The following is a 22,990-nucleotide window of genomic DNA, read 5'->3' on the forward strand; positions in this document are numbered from 1 at the left end:
GCGGGCAGAGTGGCTCAGGAGTGGCTGACCTTGGGCCGCAAAGGCACGCGGCACGCGGCTACCAACCGAAGTTTTCCGCCGCTTGAGGGCGTTGACATTTGTGGCGTGCCGGCTCCAGTCTGCTGTGTCGTCCGCGGCGAGGAGGAAAGTGAATGACCGACGGGTTTCCGGTGTGCTGCATGTGCGTCTTCATCTTTAGGGCAGAAAAGGTCGGTAATTTTTAGTTGATATCTACAAATGCTATATTGAATCGCACTCAACGGTGTAGTTTTTATAAATTCTGGTAATTATTTCTTATGCTGTGGTTGTGGATTCCAATGCGCTGCTTCAGGAACGATGACAAAGGCATCAGAATCAGTATCGATTAACTTGAGTATATTTTTAAGATGCCTTTTAAAATAACTCCAGCCAATGCTTTGCCTTGGTTGCACTTGAATTCCTATAGCCAATATTCAATTCCTGTCCACGTTCGTGTTCTTGACATTGACATCAGCATTGGTATTGGTACGAGTGTCTAGACTTTCTTTTGTTTCAAGGCAAGCTTCATGCCAGTATTAAGCCAAAATAAGTAGATTGATACCAATTTTAGCCTGGCAAACAAGAAAAATGGGTGCAACCTTCCTTGATTTGCATGCCCTTACATTGCCTCCACTCCAATACAACAGAACATTTCTCTCACTGTCACTGCTCTTCAGTCTTCAGGCAAATTAGATATCTCGGAACTATATTTGCATTGTTCATAACACAAACAAATTTTCTAAATGTTTTGGGTACGTGAGCTTCCATTCTTTCCAAGGTTTGTCTGCTTTACCAGATTGAGATAATATGGCCTCAGGAAAAGAAAACAAAACTCTATATTCATAATTTCAGAAGTGCTGGTGGAATGCTGCTGTCAGATGTCAACTGACATTGCCCTTATGTTTTTTATCATTTTACATTATTATTAGGGTTCTTTTTAATTTTATTTTTTGGTAATTATTTAGTGATTTCCTAAATCATAACAACGAAGCTGTGAGCTCTACGAATGGAACTGGAGTTCTGTGTTATATGTTTTTTTTCACAGCTAATCGATCATGTGAAGTGTTGGAATTGTGGTAGATATGTGACAATTTATGCTTGTTTCAGAGCACCTGTGAGTTGTGTTGAGCAATAGAATCTGGTATGAGGTCACTTTACTCAATAAACCAGGTTCATTGTTCATCTGTCTCAAACAAGGAACGGTCCCAGTCATCATCAGAATCAAATGATGATGATAGAAATGATGACATTGATGACAGCTTTGCCAACTTTCTGAAAGAAAGCATATTTGATCAGAACCCACCCTCAGGCAGCTATGACAATGTGATGGGTGAGTACTTATGATAGTAAAAAGACAAACCATCCAATTCTGTAACATGTGATAGGTAAATGATATTTTGGGACTAAATTTGTAATGTGTTGCTCCTATAAATATTTTAATTAAAATCATGAGCTACTCACTGCTGCTGTATCTAATGTGAGCAATGGACCATCCTGTGGGACAGACGAGGCCATGTCGGACATCTTCAGCCCGTCGCCGACGTCGATGGAGAGCGGCCTGCTGAGCGACGACATGCTCTTCCTGGCGCCGGGCGGGCCGGACCTGATCGAGGGAGCGCCGGACGCCACCATCGACCTGGGCCACCTGTGTCCGGAGATCGCCGACCTGGCCGACTACCCCGGCGGTACGCATAGACACCCAGCCGGTGGACCACACGTGCTCAGCTCGTTTATCTGCATTTATTTATCAGAGGGCTGTTCACGGGTACTGGGTGCACGTGCAGTGGGGCCACACACAGGCTATAAGCTCCGCCCGCTATCTCCCTGCCATCCTTCAGCCGGTGGACGGGTACCGCACACAGCGACCGCTGTCGTCGGTCGGGAGTCACCGTCAGCCGCACACAGCCTGTGACGTCATGCCGACTACCCATCCTCTTCCCCCACGCCTGCTGCAAACCCCGCACTCAGCAGTTTGCGGTGCCCGGAACCAGGGTATATTGAGTGAACAGGGTATATTGAGGGCCCGGAACAGCCCTCTGACGTGCTAGTGCAGCATCTGAGGATCCCCTTGGCGCCTTGCTCTCGGCCCTTTCTCCATGCTGTAACTGTATTTACTTTAGGGCCTTGGCTGTAACCTCTGCTGCTAGGTATCTGAGGGAGCCCTTGGATGCTACCGCACGTGCACGTCCCACTTTCGTTGCAAGCTAAACGTTATATTTGCGTTATATAACACGTGGGCATGCACGTGAAACACATTGTTTACCGAGAAGAGAAAACACTCAAGGCATATTTGTTCTTGCACATTGATAATATCGTGAAACAGTCACACACAGCATGTTTTGTTACGAAAAAAATACGAGCTGAATAATTATTTGTGCTCATTTTGCTGTTCCGAAAAAAAAGAAACAAGCGATTGGCTTCTTGGCTGACATCTTGCATGTCGGTTTTCTTGCGTTATGGTAGGTATCCCGTATCTGGTAGCAAAGTGGGAACGTCCTGCGATTTCCAGCAGAACCTGTAGTGGTCGCTTGTAATCACCATTGTTCGCGCGATATCCGCAGTCGATATATTGGCCTATGACTGAGGTTTTGACGCTACCGCCGTTCTTCCAGGTATGAAGCCGGAGCCGCGGTCTCCGCCGTCACCCGGTGGCTCCGACAGTGGTGTCGAGTCCTACTCAGTCGGCTTTGAGGTGAGAGCAAAACCTCGCCGTCCTTCAACCCCTGAAGGGAAATTTGAGTTTTGGACTACGTTCTATCACGGAGAATCTGTTCTATGCACTATGATATAAATTGGTGATTGGTGAATATGTAAAGGATCTCTTGTAATTGTTCTACTTGTCACTAAATGAAATCGACCCATGATTTGGACCATGCTGACCATCTGCCCCGCTGTCTCACTCTGCTGACTCCCGCTGTCAGACTTGTCCCCCTGACCGCTTCCCCCTGACACCGGCAGTATTGCGACTCGCCGCCGGTGACGCCGCCCCAGGCAACGGTGACGGCCTCTCCGCCGGCCGCCATCATCCAGGTGATAAAGCAGGAGGCGGCGGCGGCGTCACAGCCCCTCCAGATCGACACCACGCCGCAGCAAGGTGGGCTGCGGGAGCACCAGGCGTGGTGCTGTTCGAACGGTGTATGCTACGTACCGACTTGTCCCATGAGGCTGAAGTCTGTTTGAATGAATGCATTTTTAGTAAATCTCTCAGCTGCTGACAGGATATACGACCGGGCATATACAAATTGTACGACCATTCTCATGCGATTTTCTTCCTTATTGCTTAATGGCTCTGTAACCTCGTTGGTGTACTCACCGCAGCTACTCTGTGCCATCTGTTTCAGTGATCTGTTTCGACTCTGGCAGCAACCAATCATCGCAAATCCTCCCGATGTCCCGTCGGCTGCAGCCGAAAGGCACACCTCTGCGGCCGGCACCCAGCGTTATTCTACCACAGAACGGTGAGCTGCACCCCTCGCTCCACCCCTGGTTACCGGGAAATAGATGGGTACCTCGTAGCGCCTCATCATTTAGTCAGTAATCAGTTGGTATCGAATATTTCAGCTCGCGCTAGTTAAAAGATCGGTCTACGCTAATCTTGACGTGCTTTTTGCACTGTCGCACCCTATCTACTAACACGTATCTTGTTCTTAGTTCTGACTGTGTGTTTTCGCGGCAGTGTCTCCGGGCTCTTCGTCCACCACATACATCATCACCACACCAGCTGCGGCGGCCCCGGCGGCGGCGCCGCGGCCGGCGGCCGTCATCAAACCGCGCCCGAGCGGCGGCGTGCCGGCCGGCCGGCCGCGCCCGGCGCCGGCCGCCTCGCCCGATGACGGCTACCCCAAGGCCCGTCCGCTGCCGCGCACCGTCACCGTACCACCAACCAGGGAGAACATGGATGTGAGTAACCTGACCTGACTTCGGAGGGGTTGGCAGATCTGTGAAGTGGAATGCATAGCTGAACATCTTGGGAACATGGGAGCGTATTTGATAAATTGATAAATGGACAGTTTTTGAATTGGTAGCTACTTCTGCACATTTCTGGAAGTTTCTTGCTTGATCGCTTGTTCTTTTTCTGATCCTGACCATATGTTAATGTTCCCGTAGCCTCGTGCGCTAAAGCGCCAGGAGCGTATCATCAAGAACCGCATGGCCGCCTGTCTGTCGCGCAAGAAGAAGAAGGACCAGTTCAGCGAGATGGAGGCGCGTGTGAAGGAGGTGGAGCAGGACAACGGCCGGCTGCGTGAGGAGAACGCGCAGCTGCACCGGCGCGTGGCGCAGCTGCAGGCCGAGGTGGAGATGCTGCGCGGCGGCCTGCAGGCGCCGGCCTCTCCGCCGCCCAGCTCGCCGCGCCGGCCGCTGCTGCTGCTCTCCGTGCTGCTGCTGGCCTCGCTCAACCTGGCGCCGCTCGGGTCAGTCGGGGTGGGCGGGCGTTTGGGTGCCGTATCAGTGGGAATGTGGCTGGGACTGGGAGCAAATGGGCGCGGAATCAGAAATGGTGTGTGTGGACTAAACGTAGAACGTCCCTGATTCATAAATTAATATTCTGTTGCCTGCTAAGCACAAGTTAAGTTTGTTTTGAACGTTCAGCTGTAATTTGCGACGGACCATTTCCCACGTCTAACAGACTGTGTTCCATTCCCAGTTCGATATTCTCCAGTCCGCTGTCTCTCTCGCCTGAGCTGAGCGGCGGCGGCGGACTGGACGGGGGCGCGGTGAACCGGGCGCCCGGCGGGCGCACATTGCTCTGGGCGCCGGCGCCTTCGGACGCCGAGGCCGACCTGAACGACCTGGTGGAGGCGGTGAACGCGTCCAGTGGCTACATGTGCCCCAAATACGTCAACCAGACCGAGGCCAGGAGGTGGGTGGGCGGCGGACAGGCCCGGGCGGCGGCCTTTCGATCGTTCACGGTACAGTGGTGAATCACACCGGAAGTCTGCTCTAAGTGGGATTAGGACGTGCTTTATTTATCTTGGCTGTCAGTAAAGCAGAATCAATGACCTGAGGCCTCTTGCACCAAACTACCTACCTAGGTAAATTCCGATTATACCTAAATTCTCTTGCACCAAACTACCTACCAAAAAACGCTACCGTGAAAATTTACCTAGAAATTCCAACGAACGGCATCGGAACTTACCAGTTGTTAAAGTCCGACCGGCTGTTTTCCTCTTGCACCGAAAGCCGGAAAGAAGTACTCGCGGAGGAATTTGTGACGATTTGACGGTAAACTCGGGCTTCCAAAATAACTAGCAAAACCTTAGGTAAAATGATTCAATTAGTAATAATAGGCACAATACATGATAATCCACGGGTACTTTGATGTAAATTAGGCATTATAAAATGTTTAAGACAATGATAAATCAATCCTTTATGAGTGAATAATAATATAATTGACCACATACTCCATGGGTACACTGAGGTGCTTCTCCGTATCAAGGCGATAAACCTCCGTAACAAAACAGCCTCATTAAAGACTCACTCGTTGCCATGGAAACGAAGCCTATTTGTTCAAATAATTTGATATCTAGGCAGCTTTCATCGGTATTTACATAAATGAAAAATGATTTCATAATACCAAAATATATATTTATAGAAACAATATCCATTTATTAGTTTTCTTTGCTTACTATTTGTTTGCGCCCACGAATAATTCGTCGCCGAACAGCCAATCAAAACAAATCCTAAAAACGCGAGCTGTCAAGTTTACCTAGGTAGCTAGGTAGGATGGTGCAAGAGAAGTTACCGTCGTAGGTAGTTTTACTAGGTAGGTATTTTGCCGATTCTACCTAGCTAGGTAGTTTGGTGCAAGAGGCCTCGGATTACCAGCTTATCTCCGTACAAACACGCGGATTGGCTGACCTACTACAGTTATAGTACGTCTAGTAGTTATACGTATAGTACTGCTGTCTAGTACTACAGTGTAGTGTTGCGTGTGATATAGCTGTAGTCATCTGACTGTCCGTGTCTTTCCAGGCTATCACGGGTGCTGCACGGTTGGTTTGACCCGGCGCCGGCACGGCCCGACAATGGGACCGTCCATCAGCCGCCGCCCGTCGCGCGCACTGCCGGCACCGCACGCGCCCGCTCGGCCGGCCGCCAGCGCAGGAAGAGACCATCCAGGAGACGCGACAGGTCAGACCGGGTGTCGGATCACTAGCTCGCGGGGTGGTCAGGGACTTATGCTGTAATGGTGTTGATCTTTAGACGTAGCAATTGTTGGTAAATGTGGTTAAAGGTAGACTGCCACCTTTTTTCCACAAAACGGTTTTCACTAGAGCTGAGCCACCTATGTCCCAGACTGAAGTCGGTTTTCCGAAATTCGAACCCGTTTGCGAGAAATCGGAGACCAAAGTTCAGTTTGATGCCATTTTTTTAGTCCAAGAAAACCGACATCTCTACTGTTTATCGATAACTTTGAAACATGAATTTTCTTATCTTTTGGTAAATATATGTCAAAACTTTGATTGTTTCGAGATCAGAGAAGAATTTTGGAGTGTCAAAATAAAAGTTAAACCTATATATTCAGTAGTTCATTTTTCCAAAAAAGTGTGGGAAATGGGGTTTAACATGGGCCAGACCCATTCCAAATGAGCCATGATTTTTAAATGTTTTACGAACTTAAATGCAAAATAAATTAAACATGGCCAATTTCTTATGAAATCATATATTAGTAAATCATAAAATACCTTACTTTTTCAAATAAAATGTAATAATCTTATGACCTTGAAGTCTAGTGATGTATAAACATTGTCGCTAGACATTAACCGATTGATAATTGTATGATAATCGACAATTTTTTTCGCGATTCACGTGATGATACTTTGTCAGGTGAATTCTAAAATTTTGTTTTGTCCAGGGAATAAATCATAGGCCGATCTGAGAAAACTTTTTGAAGGTGGCAGTCTTCCTTTAAGTGGCCACCCGTAACTTCGAACCATATTTTCTCTCCGTATGTGTCAATGTATGCCTACGGCCATTGTCTAGGTGTAATTGCAGCCGTACGCCCGAATGCTCTGTTCTGTCTCACGGTGTCTATAATTCGTATGTCTGACTGCTTATACCCTGTCTGTCTTTGTTCAGTGTTCGGGCGATCGAGCTGCAGCTGTACGACCGCTGGCTCTGTTCTGTGACCGCTGATTTGGCTCTGTCTGACCGTGTCCCTCCGCCTGTGTTTCAGTGTTCGGGCGGCCGAGCTGCAGCTTTACGACCGCTGGTTTGGCGCGTATGGCGCCTTTCTGGACGCTATCGAGCGGCGCGACGACACGTTCTACGTGGTGTCGTTCAACGGCGACCACCTGCTGCTACCGGCGCTCAGCCACAACCAGACTCAGCGGCCGCGCATGTCGCTCCTGCTGCCCTCGCTGCCGCTCAACGGTGAGAAAACGGCTTGTCTAGGGAAGGGAGGGGGCTACACACGTAGGTAGTCATTGACGATGCAGGGGTATTGCTGTAAGTTGGCGAGCTTGAACTTTACTGCCATTTTGAAGTAAAGCTCAAGCTCATTCTTTCGTAAAATGAAGGTTTTATGCTCATTCTTTCGTAAAATGAAGGTTTAATGTTTCGGATTTTCTAATATTCGTTTATTTGTGTCTGCACTGCAAACAGTGTGTGAACTGCGGCTTGTGCGGTGAGGTGTGGTCAGTCTGTGCCCGCCGACTGTGTCTGACGCCGCGCCGCCGTCCGCAGAGTCGATGCGCGCGCCGGAGCACTACGTGGCCATGATGCAGATCGACTGCGAGGTGGTCAATACGAAGCTGCTGCACATCCACGAGTCGGCCATCCCCACGCCGCCGTCCAACCACTCGGCACCGACGGGCGCGCGGCACTCCGGAGACGGCAGCAGCCGGCTCAACGACACCGGCGCCGCCCGCGGTAAGCTCAACTTCCCCGCTGCGCCGACAGAGGGCCTGGCCGTCGATACGCCGCTCCGCTGGAACTTGAGCGCCTCCCTGGGACGGCGAGAGAAGGTCAAACCGCGACGGACGGTGCGCCAGCCGGCGGCGCCTACCGCGTCCCGGAAGGCAGCGCCGGCTCCGACCAACTCCTCAGCGGACTCGTGGCGTCGGCTGCGCTTCCGAAACGACTCGGTAGATGGCGCTGGTGCGGAGTCGACCTTCGGTCTGCCAACGGACTCTGAGCGGCGACCACGGCCGCGGGCGGCGGCGGACAGAGCGAATGGGGTCGACTACTTCAGCTCCGAGCACTGAGAGCCTCCTCCGTAACGGAGTTATGGAGTTCTGGGAGGGCGGGGAATGGTGGGGCGGGCGAGTCAGGTCCCACGTGCCGTCCCGTACAGTATTTGGGTGTGATGAGCCTCACATACCTCCACTGGTTGCCCCACAATGCAGCCATTGGCGCAACTGACGGCGGACTTTTGCAGTTTTGTATTTTGTCTAGCGCACATTTTGCACCAGAGAGGTAAAGTCTACAATGGATGTTGCGTGTGCTAATTTCAGCGTGGGCTGGGAAGTCATTCGGAAGTTTGTAACTCTAATCGTGTAGTTTCGCTTCGTGAGTGGGTCGTTGAGTCTTGCCTAATTGGACCTGGCTGGTACATTGATAGTTTCATCGAGTTACGCACGGTGAACCCCGAGTGTAGTCGGTCGCGGCTGGGCCGTTGGCATCTTCCCCGGTTGGCGAACAGACCAAGCTATTGGTGGCGGGCCTGATCTCTTCTTTTCTACCTACTTCCTAAGGTCTCGGCTGAGGCAGTCTCTCCGCGGGTGTACCACTATTCCGTCACAAACAGGGTGTTTTTGTCCGGAATACTCCGGAGGGTGTTCGCACGAGCTCTCACTTCGCAAAGTTGTGTGCACTGGCGGGCTAATTTGAGGGTGGTGAGGGGCAGAGTTGCGACAGCACGCTGCATCTGGGCATTACCCTGCTAGGTGTGCGGGGCTGGTGGGTCGCGCAGTGCACGATAATGTCACAATGGGGTTGTAAAGGGAGGGTGCCTTTATCCCCTTCGAACCACTGCTTTGGGGTAATGCTGACCAATCGCTCGGTCAATGTGCACATAACACGTTGTGAACAGGAAATGACGTCATATAATGATGCACCATCACACCATAGTTATATGTTTACAACCATTTGAGGAGTCATGCTTTATTTTGTTTTTGTTCGTTTTAAACAATCAATTTATTTGCCAATTACGGATATACCACAATAGCCTCGTTATTTATGGGTTAAGTGCATGACAGAGTGCGTTTGAGAAGACGACGACTTTGTTTTATGGGTTGCACAGCCGCGGGAGTCTTGTTTGTGGGCTGTGATTGTTTGGCTCGCGCACAGCGGCCGCGTTGCCTTGTTTGTCCGGGTTGTGTGCTCGCTGTGGCGGCGTCCGGCTCGGCCCGGCCGGAGCCGTTGCTACTCACGGTGACGGTGGCGGTATCTGTGTGGAGGGAGTGCTCGATTGGGCACGTTTCGTGTACAAAGAAATGTCTGCATCGGCAGACTGGACGGCATTGGGGTGGGAGGCGCGAGGCTATGGAGGGGCGACCAGACGGTGGTGGCACTCGGCCGCTGCGGGTGGAACGATGACGCAGTCAGTTTGATGGTGTGACATCACACTATCTGTCTTATGCACGTAAGGCGGATTCGGCTCTCGAGTGCCCACTGCGCACTGACCCCCGCTCATCGGACGCTCAGCGGGTGGGTGTCCCCTGATCTGTGCTCGGCCCTTCACTGCTTGTCGTGTGTTCGTATGCGTGTTAGTGTGCGTTTGGTAGCTCGGTCGGCCGTTGCAGGGAACACCGAGTGGTCAACCCACTTTCAGTCAGTCTGGTGGTGACATTAATTTGTACGAAGCCGAGGCCCAGTCCGGCCCGGCTGTAGCACTTCACGTGTTTGTTAATTTGTGTATACTTACAGTGTACTGGTGGCAGTTATGCGTCAGCAATATACCGGATACACCGATTCGGCGTCTGCTTGTCGATCCCGCTGGACTGCGACTGCATTTCTGGAATGCACGACATTGGGCGAGGGCTCGCCGGAAGCGAGGCCGCTGTCCGGCGCTGCGTCACGGCCGGGCTGGAGTTGAATTTCGCCGGTAACTCGCGGCCGGGACGGAGCCGGAATACTGCATTAGCGCTTTGACTGGCCGGACTCTGCGGAGAGGCGGCTGGCGGCTCCGCGCCGGGACGCTCCATGAAACATTCACGGGCGGTAAACGGCGGCGCCGCGACCCCGCCAAACGGCCGCTCCGCTCCGCTCCGGCCCGGACTGGGCTGGCCGCGTGTGACCGTGTGACAAACGGAGACCGATGGACGCAAACTGAACAACAGGACTCTATGCATGCTGGATGCAATGGTCAATGGTCAGCAATGGTCAGATTACAAGAAGGCATGGCTGTTTATTGAAATGGATTGGAATTCATCCGTTTCATAGTGATGCAGTGCTGAGACAGCATAAGGTGGTAATAAAAAGCGCGCTCTCGAATTCGAACCGGGCAAAATGTGCTTATTAGGTCCTGAAGCACTTTTTTCTCGGGGCAGAGCCGGAATTTACAGAAACAGTGGTACAGGCGGGGTGGGGTGGGGGGCGTATTTGTCACACTCAAGTTTAGATGTACATATAGGCAGAAAAACCAAGGCGCACAGCGCAGTGAAACAGTGAGGCTTATTGAACATGACTTGTCACAGCCACAGCGTATAAATATTTTGATCCCACGCCAAGGTAGGTACATACCTAATTACCGTCAGTTCACCACGTCAAGCTAAGCAACTCTGAAACTTATAATTTGTGCTGATGTTTGATAAGCGATTCCTTTCTCAATGAGCACGTAGAGGGAATCTCGCGCCTTCCCTTGAAGTGGTCAGGTAAAGGCTACGTGCTCTGTGATTGGAAGGAAAATGATTGTTCTGCCAAAATGACACGTGGGACGAAAGACAATGTTTAGGTAAGCGAGATAACGAGAGATCAGCGGTAAAAATTAAGGAAAAACGTGAGGAAAGCTCGCGCGAATACTCAGCCTGTCAGACGCCACTGTGCACTGTAGAAAAGCTATATTTAGCGTAGATATATCGAGATGTGAAACAACTGTGTAACGAGAGCCGGAATAACAAAGGGGCGGAAGCGACAGTGCCAGAAACACAAACTATTTTAGATAAAAGATAGAAACGGGCTTACAGAAAACAACGAAATAATTACGCCAATTAAAGCACAATAAACTTATTTTAGAACGCAAGTAACATTATATAATCTTAAGACAATAGCGAAGATAATACGATTTAAATATAATACTAAAAACGAGATCAGAAGGTACTTGAAAAGGAAACAGTATTTGCGCACACGCGACAAAACAATAGCGCACTTGGGCGGAGACGCCGCAACTAAATAATGTGCCGGTGGGCTGCGCGGCACCACAGTACTTCCCCCCCCCCCTAAGAGCGGAGCGGGAAAAGATAAAAAACTCACGAGGGTGGAACACGAAACCGAACGCGGCGACCAGCACGAGTGTACACGGCGTCTCGCTGTGGACGAACAGGCACAGGCGACGGCGGCGACGCGGGCGCCGAGCTCTGGCCCCCAAGACGGCGACCACGACGTGGCGGAGCAGATGGTGGCGGCGCTACGTCAGCACGGTCCGGCTCCGCTGGCGGCGATGATGAAGCGTGCACAGGCGGTGCAGCGCTGGCCTCACGAGGGTGGAACACGAAACCGAACGCGGCGACCAGCACGAGTGTACACGGCGTCTCGCTGTGGACGAACAGGCACAGGCGACGGCGGCGACGCGGGCGCCGAGCTCTGGCCCCCAAGACGGCGACCACGACGTGGCGGAGCAGATGGTGGCGGCGCTACGTCAGCACGGTCCGGCTCCGCTGGCGGCGATGATGAAGCGTGCACAGGCGGTGCAGCGCTGGCCAGGCCGGGAAGCGGGGACAGCGCGGCATCGGCGCGGCCCGGCTCCACCGACGGCGATGTGGTTGTACCGGACTGCACGGGGGGCAGGGGCGGTGCGGCATCGGCACCGCCCAGCCCACCCGGCGGCGGTGACTGCGGTAGGTATGCTGGTTTGAGCCGCTCGACCGAGACGGTGTCACTCTTCCCCGACGGCAGCTCCAGCTGGTACCAGCGATCCCATCGTCTGAGGACGCGCAGAGGGCCGATATAAGGCGCCTCCAGAGGGCGGCGCACGCGGTCAACCCGCAGCCAGACGTGTGAACACGTCGAGAGGTCGGTCGGCATGTGCGGCTGGGTCAGTCCATGGTGGCTGCCTTCAGACGGCGAGAGGAAGTCTGTCCTGGCGAGTCGGCGGGCCAGCTCCCCGACGGTCTCGGCGGCGCCGTCCGGAGCAGGCTGCCGGTCCACACTTATCCGGGGCTGCAACAGCATGCCCCCGGTGACGGCAGTGAACGGCGCATAGCCAGTCTCATTCATGGCCGCCCGGATGCCCAGGAGGACCACAGGTAGTGCTTGTAACCACTGTTTCTTGCTGGCGATGATGGCCGACTTCAGCGTCCGATGCTGACGCTCCACCATGCCGTTGGTCTTGGGGTGGTACGCCGTTGTCCGCAGGCGGTGAAAGCCGAGGATCTCGGCCAGTTGTCGGAAGAGGGCGGACTCAAACTGAGTACCTCTGTCGGTGACGACGTGCAGCGGCACACCAAACCGGGCCACCCAGACGTCCATGAAGGCGGCTGCGACGGTGGCTGCTGAGATGTCGGCGATAGGGGCCGCCTCCAGCCAGCGGGTGGAACGGTCAACACACGTCAGGAGGTACCGACACGGGGAGGTGAAAGACTCACCGTGAGGGATTGATGGCGGCAGAGGACCGACAATGTCTATGTGGATGGTCTCGAACCTGTCGCTGAGGAGAGAAAACGGAGACGGGACGGTTTTGGTGTGGCGGTGGACCTTACTCGATTGGCAGGAGGAGCACTCGCGTACCCACCGGCGGATACAGCGGTCCATGTCGGGCCAGAAGTAGCGCGACTTGACCAGCTGAAGGGAGGCCTTGACACCAGGATGAGCGAGGCTGTGCACCTGTTCGAACACATGAGTGCGGAGGGGGACTGGGACAAACGGCCTGGGAAGTGTCAGAGTGGTATCACAGAGGACGGTGAGATCAGCTGACAACGGGAAGGGTGTCAGCCGGTCCGAGTAGGCAGCTGTCTCCTGGTCGTCCCTCTGAGCCTCGGCGATGGCGTGCAGGTCGGCGGCGTCCACGGTGGCGGCGTTCACTGACGCTGTAGGCGTGGTGCTCGGTGGCGCGGCAGCCGCCAGCGACTCGGTGGCCGGGTGCGGCGCAGCAGTCACCGGGGTCATGCCAGTGTCGGCGGCGGTGCTGCGGAGCGCAGCAGACGGCGGATCGGGGCGCGCGCGCGCGCGGTCCGGTGCGGCGACAGGTGGCCGCTCCGAGCGCGCGCGGGCACTGTCCGGCGCGGCGACCGGTGGCGGCTCGAGGCGTACCGCGCGCGCGGCGACCGGTGCGGCGACCGGAGGCGGCACAGGGCGCGCGCGCGCGCCGTCCGGTACGGTGACCGGAGGCGACTCAGGGCGCGCACCCGCACCGACGGGCGCGGTAGCCGCGCTGCCCAGTGTGGCCAGGAGTGATCCTGTCGGTGGCGAGGTCTCGGCATAGGCGCGGGAGCCGGGGGGGCAGTGGGGGCAGCTTGCCCCCCCAACTCTGGGGCCGTGGGGGCGGTGCCCCCACAGCTTTGAGACGGAATACCACACTTTTTTTGCAAATGTTTTCTTTTTTTGTTGAAAAAATCCGAGGGGTGAAAAATAAGTGGCCTAAAACCGGTGAGAAACCTAGATTTGGGGGTACCCTAGGTTAATCTCTATTATGGTGTGCCCCCCCAGTCGGTAAGTAGTTCCCGCGCCCCTGGGTCTCGGAGCTCTGGTCGGGCGGACTGAGGGCGTCGGGGTCACAGGGCGACTCCAACAGTCAGCGACCACGTTGTCAGCCCCGCGCACGTACTGGACGGAGGAGACGTACTCGGAGATCACGCTCCAGTGCCGCTGCTGACGGTCCGACTTGGCCGTCTGCGGGCTGAGGAACGCGGTGGTGAGCGGCCGGTGGTCAGTGAAGAGCGCGACGACACGACCTTCCAACAGGTGACGGAAGTGAAGCACGGCCAGGTAGGCGGCCAGCAGCTCGCGGTCGTATGTTGAGTATCGCCTCTGCTGGTCGCTGAGCTTCTTGGAGAAGAAGCCGACGGGGACAGGCTGACCGTCCGCGATCTGGTACAGAGCTGCACCGGCTGCCACCTGTGAGCAGTCGGTGACCAGGTGGTAGGTCTCACAGGACGGCAGGTGATGTCGGATGGTGCATGCTGTCTGCAGTGCCTCCTTGATGTCTGTGAAGGCGGCGAGCTCCGTCTCGGTCCACGGGAGGTTGGTGCTCTTCTGGTTGTGCTTCATCAGCTCTGTCAGCGGGTGGACGATCTCGGCGAAGTGTGGGATCATCCGGCGGAAGAACCCGACCATCCCGAGGAATCGGCGGAGTGCTGTGGAGTCCGGTGGAGTCGGCAGATCTGCGATCTCCTCGATCTTGGCGTCTGGCGGCCGGAGCCCCTCGGCGGAGACGGTGTGGCCTAGATAGACCACCTGCGACTTGAAGAAGTCGCACTTGTCCAGCGAGATCCTTAGCCGGTGTCGATGGAGGATGCCGAGGACGGTCTGAAGGTCCTTGTGATGCTGCTCTGCGTCTGGCGAGAAGATCAGGACGTCATCCAGGTAGACGAAGACGCAGCTGACCTGGCGGAACAGCTGGTCCATCACACGCTGGAATGTAGCCCCACTGTTCCGCAGGCCCAGCGGCATGAACACGTATTCGTACGCGCCGAATGGTGTCGTTACAGCCGTCTTCTCCACATCCTGTGGCGACATAGGGATCTGGTGATAGGCTCTCAGCAGGTCCACCTTGGAGAACACACGCATCCCATGGAGACGGGTGCTGATGCTGTGGATGTGTGGCAGCGGGTAGCGGTCTGGCTTGGTCTTGCCGTTCAGCGCGCGGTAGTCCCCTGTCGCTCTCCACATCCCGGGTGTCTTCTTCGGGACCATGTGCAGAGGCGATGCCCAGGGAGAGTTGGACGGTCGGATGATGCCAGCCTCCAGCAGGGTGTCGAACGTCTTCTTGGCAGCTTCCAGCTTGTCCGGCGGGAGTCGTCTCGGACTGGCGAACGTCGGTGGAGAGCTGCCGGTGTCGATGTTGTGGGAGGCTGGAATCGGGCACGCATCAGCTTCTGTTCCCAGTTGCAGCGGCATCAGCAGAGAGGGGAACTGCTGCAGGAGTGTCTGGACCTCCGGTGGTAGACTGTCGCTCTGGTTGACCAGGAAGGCGCCGGGACCGGGGCGGTCGACGGGAGCACCTGGAGAACGGAGGGAGGTCACGGAGTCCAGGAGAGTCTGGGAACCACAGTCAACAAGGAGGTTGTGATGGGCAAGAAAATCATGGCCGAGCAGGGGAGCTGTGACGTCAGCAACAACAAACGACCAGAGGAAAGAACGGCGGAGGGCAGGAATGACGAAGGAGAGCAGTACTTCACCATGCGTTGGGAGAGGCGCTCCACTGGCGGTGGTGATGCGGACAGCTGTCGGCTGCAGGATGGCTCCCTTGACGACGTCCTGAGGCACCAGAGAGACGCCGGCTCCAGTGTCTACGATGAAGTGTAGAGTGCTGGCTCCAGCTTGGGCTGCGACTCGAAAGAGTGGCAGGCCGCGCGTCGCAGTCGCGAGGGCCTGCCCCTCTAGTTTCCCGGACGCTGGGGAGAACCACGCCGGGAGGAGGGCTCCATCTTGGCGTCCCCCTTCTTCGGCCACCGGCACCAGGGCTTGCACGTGCGGGCCTCCTGGCCGAAGTACAGGTGCGCCCTGCAGACTTGTGGTCGCTGGTCTCTGTAGAATGGCTGCAGGCCTCGTGGAGTGGAGCTGGCAGCAGGTAGAGGTCCATCCCGACTGCGGCCACTGGATCGGGCGGCAGGACGATGGTCCCACTGGTGCTGCTGCTGACTGGTCGAGGGCGGCTGAGGCTGGGCAGTTGCTGCTAAGCAGGACGTCTGAAGCAGAGGCATCAGTTCATCGGCCAGCTTGCCCAGCTGGTGGAGCGTGAGGTCCCGCTGGGCTGCGAGGACAGTTCCCACGGTGGGCGGCAGGCTCTGGAGCAACTTGTGTCTCACGAGGTCGTCGCCGACCCCCACCTTGCAGCCAATCTCCTGTAGTTCTCTGACGAAAAGAGAAGGTCGTCCGGTCAGTTGGACCTTGCTGATGAGCTGATCGAATAGCTCAGACCTAGTCCGCTCATAGAGGGAGCACACAGCATCCCGCAGGGTTGCATAGCTGCTCGAACCAAGCACTGATGTGTCAAGCTTGGAGACTGTGGTGGGCGGAAGGGCAGCCAGGACGTGGTAGAACCTGGTGGTGTCGCTGGTAATCTTGGCCAGATGGAATTGGGCCTCCATGATCGCGAACCAGCCCTGGACAGCCGTCTCCATGAAGGCTGGTGGCTTCACTGACACGTGCTGGACAGCACCAGCGGCAGAGTCAGTTGGAGCAGCTGCTGCTGCTGCACCCCCAGTCACAGGGACAACAGTGTCACCGGAGAGGGCACGGCCATCATCAACAGGGTCAGGCATCACGACGAGCAGGTGGGGAGGTCAATCAACAAAACAGACAAAAAAAATGACAACAAAAGCACAGGAAAAGCAGGCAAAACAATCACGTCGGGCAGGTCACCAGTTATGAAGTGGTCAGGTAAAGGCTACGTGCTCTGTGATTGGAAGGAAAATGATTGTTCTGCCAAAATGACACGTGGGACGAAAGACAATGTTTAGGTAAGCGAGATAACGAGAGATCAGCGGTAAAAATTAAGGAAAAACGTGAGGAAAGCTCGCGCGAATACTCAGCCTGTCAGACGCCACTGTGCACTGTAGAAAAGCTATATTTAGCGTAGATATATCGAGATGTGAAACAACTGTGTAACGAGAGCCGGAATAACAAAGGGGCGGAAGCGACAGTGCCAGAAACACAAACTATTTTAGATAAAAGATAGAAACGGGCTTACAGAAAACAACGAAATAATTACGCCAATTAAAGCACAATAAACTTATTTTAGAACGCAAGTAACATTATATAATCTTAAGACAATAGCGAAGATAATACGATTTAAATATAATACTAAAAACGAGATCAGAAGGTACTTGAAAAGGAAACAGTATTTGCGCACACGCGACAAAACAATAGCGCACTTGGGCGGAGACGCCGCAACTAAATAATGTGCCGGTGGGCTGCGCGGCACCACACCCTTAAATCCCTCGTCCCATTATTGTACTGGCTTATCCTTCGGGAACGCCACAAAGTTTGAGATGGCTTTCCTATCACAACAAACTTTTCAGCATACCGCCCTGGCCGCCTATGAATAATTACAAGAAAATGCCTTGAGGACTTCCCAGGCACTCGCCATCCTTTCTCTGAGTCTGATCACTAATTTGATTTTTTTTACACACGGCGCTTGAACTCCGCGTTTGCCACAGCCAAGAGCCCGTTCGAGTCTTATGTATGTAGCTGACTGGCTACACTGATGTGGAAGTTATGCTCGTTCGCGCGTCGCGCATGTTGCATGTATAGTTGCAGTCTACAGACCTCGGAGGGCCCAGGCCAGTGCGCTCAAGAAAATTGCATGGCTTTGTGGCTAGGTCGGATAGAGCAGAGGGCTATCACAACGAAGTCAAACGAAATGATAGTTCGCCGCGCTAAATGAACAGCGGCTCGTCGCTGCCATGGACCTTGTCCCCGCCGTCGGACTGACTCCCGGCGTCGCCTATTCGGCCCCTGGGCTCCACTCACACCGCGAAACTACTTAGTGGAGGCTGCATTATGCACCTAAATATGCGAGCTGCCGTTATGGATGCTCCCGCAAACTAGAAAAGCACATTATGATTCAGCTGCCGGTTATGGGTGGTGGAGCGGGAAGCGGCCGGCCATCTCCATACACCAGACAAACATTTCGTTATCATTTTAGGCACATGCTGGGAGGCTTATCCGACGATGGATGCTGTGGATAACTAAGGATGCGCTTAGCGGAAAACGTGATACATCCTGACTTTCAATGTGGTGACGGGCTTCGAGCGCAGTGACGATAAACAAAGATCGGACCCCTGAGCGGTCTACTCTGCTCCAGCATTTATTGCAGTGCTTCCTCCTATTTATTACATACATTGGTATTGTATCAATGGAAGCTCCATGATTCGCGGGACCTATCTGGGCATATTTCCATGATGTTCTTGGCCTATAGATAATTGCTTTGAGTCTTCATTTCCAGTTATTGTTCAATCGTCGTTTCGTATTTACTTATGCAGTTGCCTACACTACAAACCACCGTTCGAGCACCTAAACATAATCGATAAAGGCACACATTACGCACCAAACACTAGGTTTCCGGCATTCCTGCAACACGGGCAATAAACATTTCCATATACAATTATGAGTGATGCCTATCATGAGCAAGAAGTACATTACAGCCCGACGCATCACACGGTGATCAGTTGGAGCTGAAGGTGACCGTCCGGAGTCGTGGTCAGCGCTATCGTGTCGCCGGACCTCACCAGTCCCAGTGACCTGACCCGGTCGGTGACCCGCTGGATGACATCACGATGTGTGTCATTATCTGAAATCCAGGAATGTCCTGTGGCAGGCACATCTGAAACCGATTACCGAATTAAACGGGGTAAAAGCGACATCAACTGCTCCGCAAGGCTGCTCCGCCTGGTTTATAGTTCTTAGTCCAGCCGCTAGATGTCAGGCAGTCATGCGCCTAATAGATGCTGTGCCGCAAGGCTTCAATCCTGAATGGTCTTTTGGTTAGCATCATTCCCGCATGATTCGTTCCTCAGTTCTGTGGCCCTAGCTTCGAATACGATCGAACTTTTGTTTCTGATCTTATTTTTGCCATCTTTGCTGTTTGACATGTTCGTGACATACCTATCTCTATTGTCTTATCTCCGTTGAATACGACATACGGGACATGCTCATAAGGGAGCGGCAAACTTCTCTCGTCGGCCGTCGCAATGTCGAGATCCATGCATTGATTTTGTGATGAGTGAAGCAGGGTCAGGTCACTTGGACTATGACGTCACTTACCTTGAAGGACAAAAGGTACGACGCCACTTTGAAGCCGACTCTGTCTGGCAGTCTGTTCCGATGACGTCATCATGATGACAGGACACGGCTGTCGGAACCTGGCGGCATAGAACAGGGAAAGACGGTCACAGGGACAGAGTAACAGAGGAACCTGGAACACTCCACCCAGTTGCAGTAAGCAGCTCTGACTGATGTGTTTTCATAAAAAACTGCGCTGGTGCTTGGAGGCTGTTGTGGGTAAAGAGGCAAGGCATGTTCGTTTTCTTTATACTATTGTAAGCATAATTCATACGCACATTTATACCTCTCGAAAACATTTACCAATTAAATCACTCCATACAAATAGCTTGAAATACACGGAAATAAAACTATGTTTGGAACACCCTTGCTCAGCGTCTCGATACCATTGATCTGTGGGTAACTAGAAATTATACGAGTAGCGTCCTTACTTAGCCAACCCGTAAGGACGCTCTGCCTCTGTCTCTGCCAAAAGGGCGGAGGCTCCGCCCTAACAGAGTGGGTACGGTTCTGGATATGTACACCTGGTACGACCTTGATTATGAAAGGGACCAGGATAACATTAGCCGTCTCTAGCGCGTCAAACGCTCTCAGCGGGGCAGCTCGAGTGTGGACCCACTCCGGAAGGGTGCCACCCGATGAATTGGACAACACAAGAGGGACGTACTGAGACGTCCATTATATCGCAATGGGTATATGTCAAGCGCCCACGGACCACTCGGGTACCTATATGGGCAAACACTGTCAGCTCTTTTGAAACGGCTAATAAACGATCCTTTAGAAGATCAGTAGTCGACATATTGTCAATTACAATCAATATCGCTTTGCGCTGTTTGCGCTGTTTCATTAGCAACAAGCGGCTATGAACCATTCTGAAAGCTGTGCTGTCGCAGGGATAAGCAGCCGAGAGCCCCTCTTTAGTTCGGTAAGTCAGAGGCTATGGAGTTCGGACTCCAGTGATTTGGTTATGATTTTCAAGATTAGATTTTAGTTATTGAGCATTAACATGTGCGATTTTTAGTCGTGGGGTTTTTATCTAGCAGCGACCGGTTCCCGACGTGGCACTGCACTCACACGGGCGAACTTGTACCTGGGGCTTGGTATTCCACTACTTCGTCTTCGTCACCTTTTGTGGTTATCGGTGATTATGTTGTGATTATCGGTGATCATGTTGTGATTATCGGTGAAAATATTCACTGAACGAGTTCCTCACTTTTGTTTGCCAATCGTGCATGGACAACTTCTAAGCTAGAACCACTTTAATTTTATGGCATGTATGTAATTGATTGACAGCCCAGAGCAATGCACCAACAGCGACCTTATCGCCAATGACTCGGAAAGTCCAGTCGTCTGCTCAATGGTCCTTTTCACGACGGGCCATTTTGTATCAAAGGGGCCGCTGACAAAAGACCTAGGTACATATTCCGACGCCGTCCTACGGCATATGGTCGATATCCATCAAAATAAATATTTCCGCGTCGCCTCCGTTGTTGCATTGCCATTGGATCACAACTCGAGCAGCATTGGCAGCCTGCGGACCAGTATGAGTAGGTTCTAAGACTCAGTGTGCATAACAGTGCCTGATAAATCAGTCGTCTCTCCTCTGTAAGGTGAGTTCAAGGGTCAAAGTGATTTGTCGAGGTGAGTTGATCAGTTTACTTCTCCCAATCAAGGGAATGAAGGAAATTAAAATGCTGCCTCTGCATCATCACTGCAGTACACAGCTCGGTGGTGGCTTCTGTTGGAGTCCAAACGGTATAGCCGACGTCTAAGTTGCACGCTTGGTCTGTGCGCTGTTGTGACGCGCTTGGTGTGCCGTGTTGCAGCGATGGACGCGCTGACGGAGCCGGCAGTGTGCCGGTGTGTGGCCGAGCTGGTGGCGCGCCTCCACTGGGGCTCGGTGAGTCTGCAGGCGCCGCCGGGCGCGGCGCTGCTGCTGGCGCCGCTGCTGCTAGCCGTGGCGCGGCGCGGCGTGTTCGTCTCGGTGGCGCCGGACGCCGACCGGCCGGACGCCGACGGCGCCGTGCTGCCGACCGACTCGCTGGCCGCCGTGGCCAACGGGCGCGGCCGGCCGCTGCTGGTGCTGGCTCTGCGCGGCACCAGCGAGCGCCGGCTGGCCGGCCTGCTGCGCCCGCTCGGCGGCGCGCTCGTGTACGACGTGCTGTCGGGCGCCGTGTACCGGCCGGCCCGCTACGCTGACGTCGGTCCGACGGTGCAGCGGCTCGGCACCTGCCATCGGCGCGTCGTACGGCTGAGCGACGACATCGGCCGGCCCTCTCCGATCGGCTGGCAGGACCTCCGACTGGTCAACACAACAATCAAAGCCGTTAGCTACAAGTCATTTGCTAACGTGGATGTCTCTGGCTTCGGTTTAACCCTTAGTTTATCCGATATGATGAACGTACTGGAACATAAAATGCTTTATAAGCTAAGGTACTTTGATTCTCGGCAAATGACCTATGACGAGGCACTGAAAAACGTTGGAAACGGCACTCTTCATACAGCGGTCGATTACTTCATGGCCCTTCCGGAGCGACTTCCATATCTGAGTTTCCCCCTTTACCTGGGCAAGGTGCACATCTGTCTGTTCTTCGGCCAGCCGCCTGCCGTCAGCCACGCGTCGCTGCTGGGCGGGCCGTTTGCTGAGGCGGCTGGACGGCTGCTGCTGGTCGGCCTCACGCTGCTGCTGGTGCTGCTCAGCTACTTGGCTACCCGCGCCGGTCCGGCCGGCAGCTGGCTGCAGGCGGTGGCGCTGTTCAGTAACCAGGGCCTGGCAGCGCGGCCCGGTCGGCTGTGGCAGCTGGTGGCCGCCGGTGTCGGCTGTCTGGCCGCCCTGCTGACGGCGCAGCTCTACACGGCCGGCCTTCTCAGCCGCGTCACCATGGAGGTCACCGAGCTGCCGTTCAACCAGCTGGACGGCGTGCTGAGCGCACCCGGCTGGCAGTGGGCCTTCCCCAAAAGCACCGCCACTGAAACTGTACTGTTACGCTCCTACCAGCCCGGTGCAAACTTTGCTGAAAGTACAGTTACCCTTAGAGATAAACCATCCATGAACTTTCCAAAAATATTCCTCAAGAAAAGCGAGGCAGAGAAATTCGCTTTCTTTTACGACAACATTGAGATAGAACAAAGGTGCGACTGGAAGGCGTGTCCCAAGCTGTGTTACCATCCGCAGGTGCTGGCTACATACGGGTATTCTGTGCCGTTTCGCCGTGACGATCCGGCCGTTCCCGCCTGGTACGTGGCGTTCCTTCGTCTGTGGGAGACGGGCGTCTTTTCCCGTTTGAAGCGCCACAACGAACCGAGACTGGAGGGAGTGCAGCTGGCCTGCGACGTCGAGCCGCGGCCTCGGCAGCACTACGCGCCGCTGGGGCTGGAACAGTGTGTGGCCGCCTTCACTCTGCTTCTGGGAGGCGCGGCTCTCGCTTGCGGCCTTCTGCTATGTGAGCTGGCGATCGCCAGATTCAAGAGCAACCATTCGGCTGCATGAGACTCGAAGTTCCGTCTCCCTGCTGTCAATAACTGACATTCAACCCATTAGGCTGCTAATGAAATAAAGATCAAGCTGATGACGAGTTAACGCAGCTCATACAGTAGTATAGTATTCTGCCACACCGCATAGGAGGAGTGATAAGGTTACCCAATTCCAGTCACAACGATGAACAAAGTAAGGCACGTGCAACGCAGGTATGCGTTTGGCATGTCCATTATTTATTCCCTCTGCAACTCAGCTTCTCATGATTTCCGTATTAACCACGCTGCTCTGATAAGAAATATATAGCTTATTGTTTTAATGCTTTTTATAGCCATGCCGCTGCACGCAGCCATGACCTTTTTGCAGAGCGGACTGCATCGTGGATCGTCTCTG

The 22,990-nt window shown here is 54.1% G+C and overlaps 2 protein-coding genes across 2 annotated transcripts; one reads left to right on the plus strand and one right to left on the minus strand.

Annotated features, from left to right (window-relative positions):
- The first annotated feature begins 89 nt into the window (after positions 1-89).
- Positions 90-9,933, plus strand: LOC122394709 (cyclic AMP-dependent transcription factor ATF-6 beta-like). The gene is made up of 12 exons (XM_043391778.1): positions 90-209; positions 1,126-1,348; positions 1,524-1,703; positions 2,631-2,710; positions 2,977-3,112; positions 3,360-3,476; positions 3,695-3,918; positions 4,126-4,430; positions 4,664-4,879; positions 5,992-6,150; positions 7,196-7,392; positions 7,705-9,933. The coding sequence occupies exons 2-12, from the start codon at positions 1,162-1,164 to the stop codon at positions 8,223-8,225; spliced, it is 2,322 nt and encodes a 773-aa protein (XP_043247713.1). The 5' UTR covers positions 90-209; positions 1,126-1,161; the 3' UTR covers positions 8,226-9,933.
- A 1,152-nt stretch (positions 9,934-11,085) lies between these two features.
- On the minus strand, positions 11,086-16,460 carry LOC122394707. The gene is made up of 4 exons (XM_043391776.1): positions 15,731-16,460; positions 13,902-15,338; positions 11,881-13,574; positions 11,086-11,654 (listed from the first exon to the last, which is right to left on the minus strand). Exons 1-4 carry the CDS (start codon positions 16,458-16,460, stop codon positions 11,430-11,432), a joined length of 4,086 nt encoding a protein of 1,361 aa, XP_043247711.1. The 3' UTR covers positions 11,086-11,429.
- Positions 16,461-22,990: the final 6,530 nt, after the last annotated feature.

This window comes from Amphibalanus amphitrite, unplaced genomic scaffold, assembly GCF_019059575.1.
Source record: "Amphibalanus amphitrite isolate SeventyFive unplaced genomic scaffold, NRLGWU_Aamphi_draft 000607F_arrow, whole genome shotgun sequence".
Classification (NCBI taxonomy): Eukaryota; Metazoa; Arthropoda; class Thecostraca; order Balanomorpha; family Balanidae; genus Amphibalanus; species Amphibalanus amphitrite.